The sequence below is a fragment of the Magnolia sinica genome, chromosome 2 (assembly GCF_029962835.1).
Source record: "Magnolia sinica isolate HGM2019 chromosome 2, MsV1, whole genome shotgun sequence".
In the NCBI taxonomy this organism is placed as follows: Eukaryota; Viridiplantae; Streptophyta; class Magnoliopsida; order Magnoliales; family Magnoliaceae; genus Magnolia; species Magnolia sinica.
In genome coordinates this window covers 114,364,147-114,384,453 of record NC_080574.1, presented here as the reverse complement: position 1 = coordinate 114,384,453, position 20,307 = coordinate 114,364,147, and the positions used below count along the sequence as shown (strand labels likewise).

At 36.8% G+C, this 20,307-nt stretch overlaps 1 protein-coding gene across 4 annotated transcripts in view; it reads left to right on the top strand.

The window, feature by feature from the left end:
• LOC131237419 (uncharacterized) overlaps window positions 1-19,358 on the top strand; it is a 148,432-nt gene extending 129,074 nt beyond the window's left edge. For 3 of the 4 annotated variants that reach the window (XM_058235164.1, XM_058235167.1, XM_058235166.1), the window contains one exon: window positions 19,093-19,358. In XM_058235164.1, coding sequence (XP_058091147.1) covers window positions 19,093-19,351 — 259 coding nt within the window. In that variant the 3' untranslated portion in view covers window positions 19,352-19,358. Of the gene's footprint in view, window positions 1-11,645; window positions 11,710-19,092 lie in introns of all 4 variants that reach the window. The other variant, XM_058235165.1, reaches the window with a different exon arrangement.
• Window positions 19,359-20,307: the final 949 nt, after the last annotated feature.

The window sequence follows — 20,307 nt, the reverse complement described above, 5'->3', positions numbered from 1 at the left end:
ATTTTGGAGCTGTGTAGACAGTAAAAAAAAGGCTGATTATGTAAAAAGAGTTCAAAAGAAGTGATTGGATAATCTTAAGGCCAATCACTGCAGAAAGAAAAGTGGTAGTGGAGGGATGATTCGTCCAAGTCATGCATCTTGTGCAAGGGTGATGAGGACATCTAACCATTTAGAGTGTACTAGAGGAGGAGATTAGCCTAGCTTTCACTTTGGCTCGATGACTTGTACATGGGCCTAGGTAGGCCACACTGAGGCCTTGAAGACCGCACATGTATGATCATTTATCTTTGAAGACCCTATATTAGGAAAATGCATATGGGCTACTTAGTTGAGGAGTATTGACCGTTGGATCGCGAGGACACGACGATTGGACCGTTGGATCGTGTGGATCCTTCGATCAGACGGTTGGATCATTGTAATCCTTCATCACTTGATTATGAATGTTGAATTAGCTTATTTTATGGTTTTTTTTTTCCATAGCTTAGGATTAGCAGGTTTATGTTTTATGGCATCATAGGACATATTTTAGATATTAGGGTTTTTTTTTAAAAAGAAATCTTTCCTGAGAGCGTCTTTTTGTAAAAATACTTTTTTGAGATTATTTAAGGCCTGGACGTCCAGCCCTACCCTCATTGCAAGCATATGAATATATATATATATATATATATATATATATATATATATATATATATATATATATATATATATATATATATATATATATATATATTCATTTATTTTAATTTTGATGAAGTAAAAACATCTTGTGAATGGGTGGATTGATTTGGTGTGAAGTGAAGGAGTGAATCCAATCTGTCTTTCTCCTCATTTTCTTCCATTAAAGGTATCTCTCTATTTTCTCTCTTTTTCATTTTCTCTAGCTCTCTCTTCTTCCTTCACTTTGTTTTTCTTTCTTTCGAATTGTATACTGGCTACCTAACCCATTCCAAAACATCCCGTTTACACTCTCCCTTTGACCGTACAACTGTACGACCATACATGACCGTACCTCACTGTCTGTACGACCATATGGATTCACTTGTACGGCTGTCCATCAGGTCTGCATTCCCAATCCCTTTTGCCTTTGCTTCCCCTTTGAAGCCCTAACCCTAAATCCCCAAATCCATAATCCTAAATCCTCAAATCTTTAACCCTAAATCCCCGAACCTTATTTTCCCAAATCTGAAAACCTAAACTTATTTCCCCAATTTCCTAACCTTTGAATTGTGCCAAATTTTCCCATTGAACTTGAACTATGCCTATGGTAAGTGTGAGAATTCCAATCTCTTATGGGACCTAAGGGCCTATTTGGCCGGACGGATCCCATGGGATTAGGAGGGATGGGATGGATTTTAAGGTAATGATGGTGGTGTTAGTGGATTGGTTTAAGATCCATGGGATTGCTATATCCTGGGACAAGTTCATCGTGTCTATTTGGCATGCCCGGCATATCCCGGGATTTTACCTTCCAATCCCTTCCAATCTGTCCAACCAAACACGCCCCAGGCATGGTTGAACGGGATTAGGAGGGATGGGATCAATTTTAAGGTAATGATGGTGATGTCAGTGGATTGGTTTAAGATCCATGGGTTTGCTATATCCCGGGACAAGTTCATTGGGGTTTGTTTGGCTCGTTTGGCATATCCCGGGATTTTACCATCCCATCCCTCCTAATCCCTCTTAATCCGCCCGGCCAAACAGGCCCTAAGGTTTTCATGCTTACATGATTCATGCTTGTATGGGATTGTGATTTTAACATAAATCTGATTTTTTTTTTGTTAGCTTGTTAGTACACCCACTGTTAGTTCACACTTCACTGTTAGCCACCCCCACTAGGGAATCGATACCAAGACCTCAGTGTTGAAACGAGGTATCTTTCACTCAGTCTACCACTTGAGCTATGGATCTGGGTGTGATAAATCTGAATTTTATTGCCACTTTGGTACTCTTTTAATCACTGTAGGATAGTATGTTATCTTATTTGATTTACCTCGATTGATTTGTTAATAATCTCCACATCCAAATAGTTAAATCACAAGTCTTGCATCTAAGGGGTTGTGTGTGCATCAGAGGCCTCATTTAATCACTTATGTGACAGAGATCTCCAAAATTGATTTGTATGCTGAAAATAGCATGCCTAGATGTATATGTACAGAAAATACCCATAGAACACCACATGGGTGGTTTTTACAGATGTGTGATGTATCAACATGGTGGTGAAGGGATGATTCATCCAAGTCATGCATCTTATGAAGGGGGTCATGTGTGCATCAGAGGCCCCATCTGATTGCTCATGTGACAGATACTCACCAAAATTGGTTTGTATGCTGAAAAAAGCATGCCCATGTGTCTATGTGCAGAAAATGCCCATAGAACACCATTAGGGCTTTTTATTATTTTATTTTATTTTTATTTCTATGTATGATGTATCAGCAACCTTGTTAGTTACCACTGTCTACACAAGTGTACATCCGTGTATAGAATCCCAACAGTTCCATGCAATGTTTGAAATATCGATATCGCGTTACGTATTGCACCCTTGGGATACAGGTGTGTATCGGTTATCGCATGGGATATATCGAATGTATCCCTTAATGTATCATTGTTGTTGGAAACATGAGAAAACATTGGGAAATTGGTCAAAATTTTTAATGAAACTTCAGTGATTGTTAAAAAAGACATCAATACACTTACAAATCAAAACATTACAAAAAATAAGTGCACATAATAGATTTTCTTTGTATGGGGTCCTAATCTATGTGTTGTCTGGTTGAATTGATGTAAGTATATTCAAAGTCTATTCATATAATTTATAAATGTAAGAAGACGTGTGGAAACACAAGCAATACATTCAAAAGCAAAAGAAGAATCACTAGATCAGGTCACATACATGTTTGATTTAATGTTTGGACCAGTGTTCGAAGTATTGGTATTGCTACAAGTTTCGCTGGCCAGGGATACGGAAATAATATCGATATCGTCGATAATATCGTTGATAACTAGAAATGCGGGGAAACATGGGGAAAACGGTGGAATTTTCAGTGAAACTTTAGGAGATGTTAAAATGTACATATTTGCATATTTAGAAATAAAAAAATTGCAAAAAGATTGCATACAAAACAAGTTTCCATTTAATGGGGCCTTAAAAGCATGTATTGTTGGAAGAAATCAGTCTAACCATCCCCTCTGGCCTATTTAACCATCCAACCTTCCATCCAAACATCCATCGATATTGCAAAATATCAACACCACATGATATTTCACCAAGAAATCATCAACAATTGGAAAGGAAACAAAAGATTGTGGTCTCAATATCTCGTATGTTGTGATATCAATAATATCGAGATATTATCAATATTATTAATGATAAATTGAACACTACAAACAACCTTGTGCCCATGAAAAAAATTGAAATAATCTTTTTTTTTTTTCTAATAAACAAAATTTTGATTATATCAATACGTTAGCGATATTATTGAAATATCGTTGATACACTTATGATACAAGCATTACCTAAAATTTACATAGTCGAAAAGATTGGTAATACATTGGCGATATTAATGCATTGGCAATACAAGCAACACCTAAAATTTACATAGTTGAAAATATTAACGATTACATTAGTGATATTGATACGTTGGTGATACTTAGCGATATTGTTAATACTTGGAATTTCCAATACTACCAACATTATCGGTATCGTTGCCAGTGTTATTGGTATCGCTGAGCTAGAGATAAAGATAATATCGGAGATATTTCGATAATATCGAAGATAATTTGAACACTGGTTTGGACACAAAGATTGCAACCGATTTGCGAGAAATTAGGAAATTTTGATTTTTTTTTTTTAAAAAATTTCCACAGCTCAGCCTAGCTCCTCCAAATCTTGAAATCGAAGCTCTCAATCCATGATTTTTCATGCAATTTGATACTGATTTAACATAATTTACAGAAAAAACGGATCGAAAATTGAAAATGCTCACCGAATCAAACATGTGGGATATATCCCACTACTAGTGCGTCTTGTATCGCACAGGTAGTATACCAGATATATTGTGGGATACGTTGGCCGATATCCTCGATACTTAAAACACTGGTTCCATATATAGTAATTTCACGCTAGTTCGAATTATTTCAAATTTACAGGATATTTATAGTGTAGAGATAAGATCCAAAGGCTGCCATTTTAGGCTCTGTATACAACCTATAACCAGCACATGTTATTTCCAGCAGTGTAAAAGTATTATTCCTTTCTTTATGTCTTTATTATTTTAGAAAGTCCATATTGCAATTTATTTGGGGAGAGTTTGAACAGAAAAAGGGAAACTTTTTGATGCAACCTTTATAAACGGGTATAGATATATGCATGGATACTTTTATGATGAAATTTGACTTGAGCCAAAGAATTGCCGAGATGTTTACTTATACCATGTAAGTCTCTGCAGGGATTATATGATAGTAGTTTTTTCTCCTTTTGTTTTGTTGGTTGTGTGTGTCTACAACTGTAGCTGTGGGTGGGGTATTTGTTGGTATTGTTCTTTATTCCTGTGGGTGAATACTTTCTTGAAAGTAATGTGGGTTTTAATCTCCTATGTGGTACATTTTCTCTCAACTTCAACAGTTTTATTTTCCTTCAATTCTAGAAGCATCAAAGTTCTATCTGAGCAAGTATGTGATATTAGGAACTCATTCTTTTCCTTCTTGCTTAATTGGGATTATTACGAATGTGCTTTCTTGTCTTTTGAATCTGTCCATTATCCAAAACACCTGGCTAAACCTCAATTCCTATACAAAATTCTAACCACAGCATCAATTTCAATCTGATCCAACTTTAAACTGTAGATATATACCATAAACCATCCCAAAATCCCAACCGATTCTTTATGCCCATCTGAAAACCTAACTTACCCTTAAAACCCCAATTAAAACCATAAGCGGAGTCCCAAATCACCCTACAAACCCTATCCGCTGTCCTCGTACACCCTCAAACTGAACTGCAGCCACCTGATCACTCTCATCTTACACCCACAATCCATATTCAACATAATACTCAAATCACAGCCTACTTTCTTTCAATTCTCTCATTCCACAACCCAAAACCCTTCATAAGAATCCATTGTCCAGCCCCTTTTTTCACTACAGCCCCAATACAATCCAATTCAAGTAGTCTGAAGCCATAAATTTTGATCCACCTAAAGCACAAACAAAACCATTAAACCCCAAATTCCACCCAAAGCCAAAACGAAAGCCCATCGGTACCCAAATTCTCCCTAGTCCCAACCAACAGTCTATTTTTCCAAACTGATGGTCATTACACCCTAAAGTTACCATCTGCAGCCCTCCATTCACACAATCAGCTTTTACAGCCATTTTTCATCGTAATTTCCATATCCATGCCTCATGTACAATCACAATTACTAACCATAGCCCTTGCAAACCTAAATCTGTTACACCTAACTCCATAATACAGTCCCAAAACCATTTTCATTCTAACTGTACATTGCTCAATAGGTTCAAAACTCCAAACAGCTACTTATATTTGAGAGTAAAAACCAATTGCATTGCTCAATTGCAACCCCAAATCAAGTTAAGTATTACCAAAACTGCAAATCGCAAATCGAGCATATATCAACCATAGATTTGTCTTTAGGTATGCTAAGCCCATCCATAGTGATGGATAGTTAATGACCACAGGAATCGAGTTCATATCGTCCTCAGATGGCCAATAACAATCAAAGTGATAGGTTGGAATGATGCAACAAATGATGGAAAGGTTGGGTCCCTGGAAACATTGCTTCTATTAATGGACCTGAGTGTTCCCATCGACGTACTTGGGCCTCTCGTTGTGTATAGGTAAGCCTCTGAAATACCTTTGGGGTAAGGTCATCGAAAGAATCGAGAGGAAACTCTCAAGTTGGAAGATTCGATATCTCTCATGGAGGCCGGTTGACTCTTATAAAGTCGACTTTTGCTAATATGTCGATGTACTATCTGTCACTTTTTAAATGCATGGAATCGATTTTTGGAAGGGCAATTCGGAGGGGGCTGAAAGTTTTATCTTCTTAAATGGGAGGAGGTTTATAGGCTGATTGTATCGGGAGGTGCCGGTATTAAAAGTTTGTATAAGATGTATCTTTCTCTTCTCGGTAAATGGATTTGGAGATTTGGCTACGAGATGGGGAGGATGTGGAGAGACCTTATTACAAGTAAATATGGAACGCATTTTGGTGGGTGGTTTGTCTGAAGGTCTTCTTTATATAGATCTTCCTTTGTTTGGAGAGTGATCGCAACAACTAATTATCTTGTGCAAAGAGGGATGGCTTTCTCTGTTGGCAATGGTTGTCAAGTTAGATTTTGGGTGTATACTTGGAGTGGCGATAGACCTCTTCAAGACTTATTCCCCAGGTTGGCTCTTATCTCGACCGATTGATCCATCTCAGTCGTTGAATGCTTCTCTACGTGTGACGGGTCTATTGTTTGGAACCCTTAGTGTCGTAGGAACTTGATGGATGCGGAGATTGACAGTTTCGTTGAATTTCTTAACTACCTTAGAAACTTTCTACCTTCACCTCAAGAGGCGGATTTGATGGTGTGGTTTGTTCATTGTTCCAGAAAGTGTGTGAGGCATACACTCCGTTCATCAATTTCACAAGATCATGTCACGTCATGAGCCAAAAAACTGAGGCATATCCAAAACGCAAGTGGGCCACACCATGGGAAATGTTGGGGATGTAAATGCCCACCATCGAACCTTCCTAGCACCCATCGTGATGTTTGTGAGCCATCCAATCTGTTCACCATTCATAAGGTCCATCACTCTCAACAGGATGAAGGGAAAAAAGCGAAGTATTGGCTTGATACAAAATTTCTGTTTGCCCCAAAGGGTTCAAAGGTGCACATTCAATCCACTATTTCTTGTGGTGTGACCCACTTGAATCTACTTGATTTTTGAACTCATGTTCTAGACGATCTGACACAATAGATGGGTGGAGTGGGTGGCCCTACTATTGCCTAATTTGAGAGATATAGGGTGACTTGTCCAGACTCATCCAAGTTGAACCTAATTTGTTCAGGTTTTGACTTGACCCTAGACCAAACATAGTCACTGAGTCTTTTTACTCATGCCTCCACCATTGTGGCTACCCACTCGTCTTTATCCCATGTTGAACGAAGGGTGGGCCACTAATAGATCATCATGATTGGTTTCCATCAAGCGTGATAAAACAAAATCAACAACTAAAACAAAAGACCTAGTGGTTGAAAACTTTCGGAAAATAATTTCAAATCATCCAGAAGTGTGAACCTAATAAGATGGACTTGGTGGAGCCCCAATAATCAAGCTGTAAGCCACTTATCAAGAGTTATAGACAATGATTCCTTTATTAGATTACAAGATGTTTCTTAACCTCAATGCATGTACCCAATCACATCCAAATGTCAACCGTTAATTGTGGCAGCAATACATGTGTCAAAGTCATCACTTGACTAAGATCACTACTTGTGTCCTCAAGTCAAAGGATAAGTCCAAGTAAGTCCAATCTAGTATTTGATCAAGTCAATTCAATCCAAGCATGATGGGTCTTTCAGTGAGGAGACTTACATAATCTTCTAATACGGATGTCCTTCTAGACTTAACACTAGGATCCGTAAATAAGTGAACATCCATACCCTTATGTGGTGAAGGGCCCAAAACAAAGATGTGATTGATGACCCTCTGGTGGAGATTAAGTCATCCTAATTCGTCCTAACTCACTAAAACATAGGATAACCACAAACAAGATCTGGATGGGCGATATCCTAGAGTGGTTATTGAATTTAGGTTACTTGAGAATCTTAACACAACTTTCCTCTCACCAAAACCTAGTTGATGTGTTCACTACTCTTTCACCATAGAGCCATTGAAGAGTAAAACCAAAAGGACCAACTCCTCCAACCCATAAGATGAATGTTTCCATGCACTTACAAATAGAAGAAGAATATAAGCATAAAGGTCACTGATGGTCAAGTTCCATTCATCATAAATGGTCACTTCTGACCAAGTTCCCATCAATTATAAAATCAATTTATATTTCAAAGGCAAGCACTACCAACACCTTCCTGATCCACAAAGTATCTCAATATCATTGGGGATTCGTAGTATCTCACTCTCACTTGACCGAACTTGTGCTACTTTGTGAACTTAACACATCTATTTCTGCATGAGCCTACTACATCCCATTTTCGTATCTTAAAGCATATTTTTCAGTTTGTGAAAGGTACTCTTTCTCATGGCCGTAACATTTTCTCGAGTCATACTTTCCCTTAACTGCATACTTTGATGCCAAATATGTTGGATCACATTAAGACCAATGGTCTACTTTTGGCTACTATGTATTTCTTGGTCACACACGTCTTGTAGGTTGTAATCAACCTATGTCATAGACTATTAGATAGTGCTTGATTGTACATCAACCCATGTAATAATCTATTTCATTGCACCTATGGGAGTTATGTGTTCTCATTGCCGGTCCCCAGCCTTGATAAAGGAGGGTTGTGTCAGGTTGGCAGCCAGCGTGAAACTTTCATCATGAATCCGAACAACAGAATAGGATCATGTAGCCGACCCCAATTAATTGGTATAAGGCTTAGATGATGATGACACGTCTCTTGGTATTCCAAGAAGCAAGCCACCCTCTTATTCTAGAGTTAAAGTTGATCATCGTAATATGGCATTAACAACTGTTGAATTGACTTGGCTACAATTTCTTCTCTAGACTTCTTTCCCTATCGGTCCCTTCTATTCTTTATTTTATTTGTGATAATGTTAATGCTACATATATAGCGGCATATCCTGCTTCTTATGCATGAACAAAACACATCGAGATTGATTGTTCATGAAAAAGTTGCTTCAGGGCAGATTCACTATATGATTTTTCCTTCTTCTCAGGATCTCTCTAGATAAGAGTGAGAAGATCTGTAGTATCTCATCAGATAAGTTTCAGAAGATCTATAGAATCTTCCAAAGTAGATTTGATATGCCTATAAATACTATACCTTTATACTCATTCCATTCACTTAACAAAGAAAAACAATTCATATACTTAAAAGTTTCTTTATAGAATTGATGAGCTGTCAATCTTTAATTGAATTTGGAAGTTGTCTAACAAATCAACGGTTCAGATTGAAGCCATAAAATTTGGGTGTTTCATCAAGAATAGTGTTTTCGGTAGCGCTCGTAGCGTATGCTACGTAGATTAGCATAGCTAAAATGCTATGTAGAGTATGCAGATAGCGTAGCTCCCTGGTAGCGAAAGCTATGGGGCATGTAGCGTAGCGTATAGTGTAGCGCAGGTAGCGTATCCTACTTGAAATCTCCTTTTTCTTCTTCTTCTTCTTCTTCTTCTTCTTCTATGCTAGTTGAACTCCTGTTTTAAAATGGTGGTGATTCATCCCCATCACACATGGCACTACATTAGATCAATTTGGACCATCTAAATTGTGCTCCATATCGTGGATAGAGCACTTGGATCATTCCGGACCATCCAAATTGTGGTCCGTATTGTGAACTAGTGATGTTTCAATAAAAAAAGAAAAGAAAAAAGGAGGTCACACTTAGAGATGTCTGAAGGCAAAGAGATATAGAGATTTTGCATGGAAATATATGGTTGACGATCCAGATTCGTAGTCAAACACTCATAGGAAATGTGCATTTTATAAATTTTATCATATTTTCTATTATTTTAATTAAAAAATATTAGGTATCATGTAGGTTATGCTATATGCCATGTAGCTTACACTACATGCTATAGAGGGCCAAATGTACGTGCTATTTAAAACACTGATCAAGAACCCTTAAGAACACCTTCATAGTAGTTCTAAAAGAGTCAGAGAACATTTTCGTAAATCTTCAATAAATCAAGATTTGTTTTTCCTAGTGAAATCTGCCGCTGTCTGCACTTTGCACAAGTATTCATGCATGCAGTTGGGTTCTGTATTAGTCAAAGGTAATAGACGTAATGAAAAAGAAAAAATAAAATTTCTGAATGTTTAGGATGACTTGTGATTCTGTTTGAATCCATAATCCATCAATTCAACAATGGACGATGATTTGAACTAGGGTTTCTCCCATAAAATTTGCCTTTGGTAAAATTCTCCTGAGTGTTAAAAGTAAGATTTAGATACAGTTAAGACAGGGGGGGGGGTTGGAGAAGATTGGGTTTGCAATAATACATCAAAAAAATAAGTAACAACATAGAAAGTACAAATGCACCATTTTTATCTCTCGCAGCTTTATTCCTCTGTGTTTTGCTATCTTTTTGGTTGGGATTGCCATTAGGAGACTCCATCTAGATATGGTAGCCTACTTCCTCTTGGGCTTCTCATCTTTATTCTACATATTTTTCGTTCTCATATTATTTTAACAATTACTCATAAGAGTGGAGAGATTGAGAAGGATGTTGCCCATAGAATTCAATATGGGTGAAAGAAATGGAGATGTGCCTCTGGAGTTCTATATGATCGTCATGTACCACTCAAACTAAAAGGGAAACTCTATAAGATAGCTACAAGACCAGCCATGTTATATGGTACAGAATGTTGGACACTTAAGGAATAGGTTCCTAGGATGAGTGTCGCCAAAATGAGTATGTCAAGATGGATGACTGGCAAGATGAGGAAGGATAGAATTAGAAATGTATGCATTTGAGGGAACTTCGAGTACCACTAATAGGTAATAAAATGAAGAAGAGTAGACTTAGATGAGGCCAAGAATTGTGCCATTTAGGAGTGAGTAGAAGTTGAAGAGTCTAAAGGGGTAAAGGGAAGGCCCAAAAGGATGTGAATGGAGGTAGAGAAGACTTGATGATGGCAGTAGCAAGATGGCCCGAAAGGACATGAATGGAGGTAGTAAGAGAAGACTTGATGACTAATGGTCTAACTGAAGTTCTGGCTCTTGATAGTGTTGAATGATGGAATAGGATTCATGTCACCAACCCCAATTAATTGGGATAATACTTAGATGATGATGATTATATAAATTTTACATCTCTCATTAATGCCATTGTGTACCTTGTAGCCTTTGTTGCTACATCCCATCTGCTTCGTGCTGGCAGAAGATGCATATGCATGCAAAGGATTACTAAAATAAACTCCCCTTTAGTTGCTGATTCCCCTTTCAAGGAAGCTAACGGGTGAAAGTTGTGGTTTTGGGGGCCTAAATCTTGTTCCAATTAAGTCCTGTTCTACCGTCTATGCTGTTTTGAATAAAAGATCTAATTTTATTTCCTTCCTAACTGCTGTTATTGTTGTGGAGATCTTGGGGAATGTAGGTTGACTATATATTTTTTTTTTCATGAGATACTACCATGAAATTTTGATCGAGATTTCCTTTTATTCGTTTTTGAAATTTCAAATCAATGTCTAGATTATCTTTCTATTTGAATACTTCCAAATTTACATTTAATTTGATGCTATGAAAGTTTGCAAGCTCACCAGTATGTTTCTCATATTATTATTATTTTTTAACTTCCATTCTGTTATCAACTAGTTTGTCAAATATTTCTTGGTAGGAAATTCGTTCTCAATGTTCTGCTGGTTTGTGTTTGAACATGAAAATTGAATTGTATTGGATCATATTACTGAATGTGTCTTCACGCTTTTAATGGCAGGGGTTGTTATGAAAAGTTAGTTGGTTTTCTGTTGTACTGGTTTCGGATTTCCATACCTAAACATGTATGTATTTTCAAACTCTAAAAGTAGAAGTAATTATGCATGAACTCGTTATGTATCTGAGTCTAAAGATGTGGTGGGCATATGTGCATGGAAGATAACATTGGAAATATTTGTACTGCTAGTTACTATTTTTTAATTTCTTTTGGGTGATAGTCTTGGTGCTTAGTGGATTACACCTTAACCTAGGTATACAAAAACAGTTCCATAATGGCACGGGCCATTACACAATACAAGGTTGTAACGGCCCATGTCAAAACTTTCGGCCCATAACGGTCTGTTATGATGATGTGGGATGGCCCTGAGCTGTTATGCATATATAAGTTCCCCTTTTGGGGTCTGCTTTTCATTTTTACTCATTTTTCTCCTCTTTTTGCATTTTTGCTTCTTGATACTGTTTTTAACCCATTTCAACTAGATTTGTGCAATTTTTTACAATTAAAACACAACATTTATGCCATTTTCGAAGAATGAAAGATCCGAGGCTGAATTTGGGGAAAATTGAAAAAACAGGTAAAAGTTCTTTTTTTTTTTTTTTCCAGCTGCAAATGTATTGATTCAACATTATATTACCAAATCGATCAAATTTTGCAAGATTTGTGTTCAATTTTTCTATTTTTGCTAGTTTGCATATAATTTTCAAATTTTTTATTTTCTCTAGGATATTTGGAGTGTATATTATTGAAGTACATATATGGAGTTTAGATCTACACATTCATGCACTATATCAGTGTTTTTCATCTCTTTTTCTATTTTTTTTGGTATTTTCCCTAATTTCGTGTCAGTTTTTAGGGATGAATAGTGACATTTTTTAATTCTTCTATTTGGAGTGTATATTATTCAAGTACATGTATGGAGTTTAGATCTACACATTCATGCACAATATCAGTGTTTTATTTTTAATCTCTTTTTCTATTTTTTGGTATTTTTGGTAATTTCAGGTCATTCTTTGGGATGAATAGTCACATTTTTTTATTTATGTTTCCTTAAATTTCTTGAAAGGAATGGTGTCAAATTCTTTGAGATATGCATTAGTGAATTGAATCCCCACAGATTGCATGAATTTCTTGCCATTTTAGGACCATTTGATCGTACCCTAATTGGCCCGACACTATGCATCTGAATCTAATTTTTAACTTAAAAAAAAATAAAAAATTCTCAATTTCTTGAGGTAAATGGTGTTAAATGGTCAAGGACATGCATTAGTGGGATGAGTTCCACTCATTGCATGATTTTCGGGCTGTTTTGGGGGCATTCGGGTGTGTATTCAAATTAGTCTAACCCTATTAATCTTAATTTAATTTTAATTTTTTTTCTTAAATTTCTTGGGGAAAATGGTATCAAAGGGTTAGGGATATGCATCAGTGGAATGAATCCCACAAATTACGTGAATTTCGAGCCGTTTTGGGGCCATTCCAGTATACCTAATTGGTTCGACACTATTCAATTAAATTGAGTTTTTAGTTGTTTCCTCAAATTTTTGGTTAGAGATATGCATTAGTGGGATGAATCTCATGGATTGCAAGAATTATGACCCGTTTTAGGGGGCATTGGAGGGGTTCCAATTCAGCCTAACACTATTCATCCGAATTTTAAATTTCAATTTTTGGTCTATATTTGCTTAAGATAATGTTGTTTTTAAATTACATTTTTATATTTTAGCAGAAGCTTGAGGCTTCGGGACTAGTTTGGGGTTGACAACTTGAGTCACTTGATGGCCATGGCCCACGGGTTGGTTTGATACATGGAGAGTTTGCTGATACTTGGTTAGTTGGAGTTGTAACTTGTGAGTAGAAAAAATAGTGGGAATTATAAGAAATGAAGATATTGGATGGTAGCTTTGTAAGAAAGTAGGTGGAAATAGGCATGCCATAAATGCAATTATTGTGGCAGATTAATAATTGGAGGAATTACATGTATAAAATGACCTTTTACACATTAAAAGGGCAAGTTGTCGGGTACCCAAGCGTTCAAAAGAGGCAAGGGAGATGATGCGGAAGAATTTAGAAGATATTAATGAGAAAAATGTTACTGTAGAAATGAAGTAGGATGTTGTCAATGCAACCCCAACAAAGGTTTTTTGGCCTTAATTATATGGGTGTGAGTGATAATGATAATGTTGAGTCTAATGAGGATTCTCATAGGGAAGTGTGATAATGGCGAGGAGAGAGCACGCGCACCACTCGTGAAGATGAAGAATGTTGACAAATGTTTAGAGGAAGGGGGCCAGTTTGTAATCACGGGGAGGGGGACTAAGGGTTTTAATTGAGAGTAGGGTGGGAATAGTGTTCGAAGTATCAGTATTGCTATGAGTTTCGCTGGCCAGGGGTACAGATACAATATCGATATCGCTGATAACCGGAAATGCGGGGAAACATGGCTAAAACGGTGGAATTTTCAGCGAAACTTCAGGAGATGCTAAAATGTACATATTTGCATATTTAGAAATAAAAAAATTGCAAAAATAATGCATATATAACAAGTTTCCATTTAATGGGGCCTTAAAAGCATGTGTTGTTGTTAGAAATCAGTCCAATCATCCCATCCGGCCTATTTAACCATCTAACATTCCATTCAAACATCAATCAATATTGCAAAATATCAACAACACATGATATTTGCCAAGATATTATCAATATTATCAATGACAAATTGAACACTAAATACAACCATGTGCCTATGGAAAAAAAAAATTGAAATAATTTTTCTTCTAATAAACAAAATTTTGATGATATAAATACGTTGGCGATATTATTGAAATATCATATCGGTACACTTATGATACAAGCATTACCTAGAATTTACATAGTCGAAAAATATTGGTGATACATTAGCGATATTGATGCATTGGAAATACAAGTGACACCTAGAATTTACATAGTTGAAAATATTAGCGATTACATTAGCAATACATTGCTAATACCTGAAATTTTTGATACTACTAGCGTTATCGGTATCACTACTAGTGTTATCGGTATTGCTGAGTTGGAGATAAAGATAATATCGGAGATAATTCGAACATTGGGTGGGAATGAGAGTCATGGTATATTTGATGGTTTACGGAGTGCTGTCAATGATAACCTTTATATGCTTCTTTAGCCAAGGTATTTCATATCCATTACGATATGCCCGCAAAGGCCAATACGTATTGGTAATGGCCATGACCGTTACGCGATACGGGGCAGTTGGTGGGACCGTATCGGCCGTTATGGTAGCTGTAAAGGCCGTTAAATGGCCACTTTTTTATATTTAAATCCATTTTAATCCCCCCCCCCCCTTTTTGACTTTTCTCATTTCAAAAACTCTCCTAGATCATTCTACAATAGATTTCGACCACTCTTATTGTAGGTTTTAATATTAAAATCGTAAATTGAGGTGATTTGAGCGAATAGAAGCTTCAATGGCCTTTTAAAAAGGAAAAAAGAAAAAAATTAGTATTTATGCCTTTTTTTTTTTCCTTATTTCTAGTTTCAATGCTTGATTATGACATGTAAACATTAGATACATATAATCATGTTCACAAATTCACTAGACAACCCAATAAAACACCCTCGCCAAATAGTGGACCATTACACTACCATAAACATGTTCAAAAAAAAAAAAATGAATATATATTTGGAATATTTACATTATTCTTGATTTTCTATTTTTATTTTTTTTTTCAGAATTTTTTGGGCAAAAGAAAATTTTCAACGTTATGGTGGTCATAACAGTCGTTATGCCCCTGTATCGGCCGTTATAGCCGATACCCGTATCGGTAATGGTGGTGACAATTACGCCATTGTTACCAAATACAGAATACCTTGTCTTCAGCTGTTGAAGGAGGTAGAGCTTTTGTAGGAGACTTGGATGATGCGGATGTGGAGCCATGTCCCCACAGTGAGCCTTTGACAATGATGGGGTGGGTGAATTGGTCAGCAATCAGGTGAAGCCTGTTCGTCTTTGCTTCCAAGAGTTTATTTTCACCAGTGGGCCATGATAGGATTTAATCATGATGCCAATCAATGTCAAATGATTCTGCTAACACCTAAACTCACTGGCTTGTTGGCAAAGAAGCCTTCAAAGTTAAGCTTCCACACACAGAGTAGGCCGAAACCATAGGTAATTTGCATCTTACAAGCCGTCATTTCATTTTCTACTCCAGCCAAGAATAGCCCCTAGTGACCCTTCCACAGTGATGGAGCCAACTAATTGATCAGGAGTTAAGGGAAGCCCGAAGTTAATAGACTTGACCTGTACTTGCAAGAGTAACTAAGCTGTAGTAATGCAGGCAGGATAGCCTTTAATAGTTTTTCCAACACTCAAACTGGCCGAATCCCCAGCGAAGGGAGTTCCGAAGTTAAGCTTCCATGTACCAAGAAGGGGCTGAGACCAAAAGAGAAGTCACATAGTTCATGATGTCAACATGGTTGTTTTTAATCTTCTCGATGTTGTTGGAAGTCCAGAAAAGAAGTATAATCTATAAGTCCTTACAATAATTAGCCCAACTAAAAATGGATCTCTTATTGTTATTGAGGGATCAATAGCGTTCAGCCATTACAAAAATGTGATTATTTCATTTGTAAATGCCCCCCACTCCAAAGGATTCCAAAAGAAGGATTTTCCATTGATTTAAAAAGTGTTCACCTCATATTGATCTCCTTCCATGCTCAGTCTTTGTCCTTGTACTCTGATAGAATAGATCTGGTACATCTTTTATCATATTATAAGGGTTTTACTAACATCCCAACATCCCCGAAGCTTTTAATTGACATTTGGAAATCCAATCATCAATCGGGGTGGTTTATTCAATAAACCATTGAGAGCGAGCATGGTGTAAGAATCACGCTGATCAGATGATTCTAACCATATGAATTGGGCCAATTTGCTCAACCATTTGTTTGTTACAAGACAGACAACATTGTTAGAATCATCAAACCAAACTGCTACTTTGGAATCATAAGCAATACAAAGTGGGATCTATTGGATAGATGGTTCAAGATTGATTGGACCTATTTTGTTTCTTTGCTCGATCTCAATTGTCCATTTTCCATGCTATTGATCGGAAGCCTATGACATCCACTTCGCATGATTTTTTCACCATGGCTTGTCCCTAGTTGTATGAAAGAATGGATGGTTCAAATTGAGAATCAGGAATCCCACGTCTATTAAGAGCTTTGGAAATGCTGCTAACGTCCCCTTGAATGTGGCGCCATTAGCAAAACCCAAAACCCAATTTATAAATAGTTGGGACAAGACTATGATAATGAATCCCAATACTTGTTATGAATACTATTTTATACAGATTCATGAAATAACTCTATGGATGTGTTTACCCAACAAGGCTTGGGTGAGCAGCCATCACCGTTGGTTTGCTCCCTACAGGTGTGGGTTCGACTCCCCTCCTCGACATTACCCAATTCACGTGGTTGTGGGTGACTGTGTGTATCCGCAGGGAATAGTCTCGCCTCAAAAGGGGCCAGGACACCCTGTGTCTTAAAAAAATAAAAATAAATTGTGGATGTGTTTGGCATATTCTTCACCACATTGAATATGCCAATGTCCATGTCTAACAGTATCACACACAATGTCTTAAATATCGTTATCGCGTAATGCATTGCACCCTTGGGCTATGGATACACATCGGTTATCGAATGGGATATATCGGTTGTATCGCATAATGTATAGTTGTTGTTGGGAAACATGGGAGCATTGGGAAATTGGTCGAATTTTTCAAGGAAACTTCAAGGATCGTTGAAAAAGACATCAATACACACTTAGAAATCAAAACATTACAAAAAAAAAGTGCACATAATAGGGGTTTCCTTTGTATGGGGTCCTTACATGCATTGCCCAATTGAACTGATGCAAGTATATTTAAAGTCTATTCACATAATTTATAAACATAAGAAGACATGCATGGAAACACAAACAATATGTTCGAAAGCAAAAGAAGAATCACTAGATCAGGTTACATGTTTGGTTTTGTGTTTGGATACGAAGATTGCAACTGATTTGCGAGAAATTGAGAAATTTCGATTTTTTCCAATTTTCAGCAACTTGCCCCATCTCCCCAAATCTTGAAATTGAAGCTCCAAATCCATGATTTTTCATGGAAAACATGAAGAACCATAGATTTGTAACCCGTTGACATTGATTTAACGTGATTTACAGCAAAAAGTAAAAATTAAAAAGATTGAAAATGCTCACCAGATCGAATAGGTGGGATATGTCAGCACTACATATGCATTTTGTATCGAACAGGTGAGATACAAGATATATCGTGGGATATATTGGCTGATATCGTTGATCTTTAAAACACTGATCACACATACTTGTTTCCAAGTTAGACAAACTGGTCCTGGACTCATGACTTTTCTCATGCAAGTTGCACATTTGCATTAATGATTCCATCACAAGTTAAATTTTCTACTGCTTTTCTTATTTATGTATTTCCTTCATATTAGTAGCCCGCTTAGTTGGGATGAGGCTTAGATGATGATGGTTAGTATTATTCACCTGTCTTAACTAAGATGCTTTCTCTTTGTTCTTAAATCCTTTCTCATTTCTCTAGTGTTAGTTTCATATTGATGGAAATTGAGTTTTCACTCTACGGACTGCACATGCTTGTTGATATGAATTCGAAGGTATTCAATAACAGTAACGGTGGCCGTAATAGCCACCACCGTCACCGTTATGATATGGGCTGTAATGGCTATTACAGGTTTTTTTTCAAAAAAAAAAAGAAAAAGTGCATCAGCCCTGTAATGGGTCCTTACGGGCCTTTTTACTGTAATGACTGTTACGGGCCGGTAATGTGTAATTGTTCCCACTTTACCATTTTTTAATACCTGAATTATCTTCATGGGGACTGTTTTCTTGTAAAGGTTAAGGGCCTGTTTGGTTGCATGTAATTACATGCATTTCCATGTAATATGCAACAAATCAAGCAATAAATGCGTACTCTAAAAACTACTTTAGTTTGAAGTTGCAATTGGGTAAGAGGTACCACGTTTGGAAGCGCCTTCTACAATCTCCTATCCACATTTCACCTTCTACATTTCACTGTACAGATTACACTGACTGCATGACAGTGGATTTCTTGTGCATTTATTATCTACATTGTTTTACATTCAAACACCCAAAGAAATTCATAATTACAGATTGGACTGATATTACCCCAAAATACATGTAATTACAGGCGACCAAACAGGCCCTAAATAGATTGCAAAAGATGCATTTATAAACACACCCTAATTTTCTACTTCCAGTATGACAGTAGTATTAAAAATTGACTATTCTTATATCAGAGAAAAACTGGGTGTAATTATCAGAAGCATCGGTGTGTTTATTTATCCAATGAGTAACTGTTGTTTCTTCTGTTGTTGTTTGTTTGTACCTGTTTAGCTTCTTCCACCTGATGCATCTAAAAGGGAAGACTGCTGGTACGGTTATGCATGTCGGACGCAGCATCACAATGATGAACATGCTCAGAAAAGAAACCATGTGTGTCGCCCAACGAGAGGCAATCCTGGTACATAATTTATTTTTTTCCTTTTTTAAACAGAACCTCAGAATTCTGTGGCCTATAGTCTTTCTATCTTATCTCATGAAACTGTTTAAGGGTTTTAAAATATATTGTGACACTTTTTATTTGAAAGGATAATATTTGAGGGTCCGGTGTCAAAGGTTATGTTTTTAACAGGATACATCTGAAGGATCCTGATGCCGCAAAATCAGGGCTTTGTTTGGCTTGCCATTTTTTGGGGAATGCCAAGCAAAACTGTGACATTTGGAAGTCCTCTTTAAGAGGTAAATTCAGGATCCTTGGTCTTTTGGTAATTCCCTGTGAAATGACAAGCCAAATGCCATATGGCAGACATGGTGCGAAAACCTTGATTTCGCAATCAAGATCTTCAAATATCTCCCTTCCAAACATACCTCATTTTGCTGCTTTGAAACCTGGTTGCTTGCATATAAGCAATTATACATGGTACCAATGATGTCAATAGTGTCAAACCTACTTTAATCAAATATTTTTTATTTTTATTTTTTCAAAATGGTCTTTCCTTAGAAAAGTTTGCAGTATTTCCAGACCATAGAAATTGCATTAGACCACATTGATCAGATTGTTTTTTATTTTTAATTTTCCCCATGGCTTGCACTTAGTGGTAGGGATGAATGGATGGTCAAGATGGACGAGTGGATAAGGGTGTTAGATAGATGACCTATGGACTTTGAATCAAACTTTGTGTAGGATTACAGTTCACCTAATATTGCTTTATTTTTGTAAGACATAGGCCTTGGAATGCTGCTCCTTAATTGGTTTGGTGCGATCTGTCTACTGGAAGAGTGGTACTTATAGAGGTCTCATTCATCTACTTCATAAACCTATTAGAATGCCTAGTTTTACACAGTGCACATGATTTGAGCTGTTCAGTGTTAAAACATAATGGCAGAATTTTAAGTAGAGTTTTTGGGGACTGCATGATCGGTTGGTCACAATTTGGTGACAAAATAGGTTTATAGATATATAGCCATGGATTGCATACTTGGGTTTTTATGAAATCGTCAAGCATGATTTTTATGAAATTTGAACCCTTGGTGGAAAAGGAATATTAT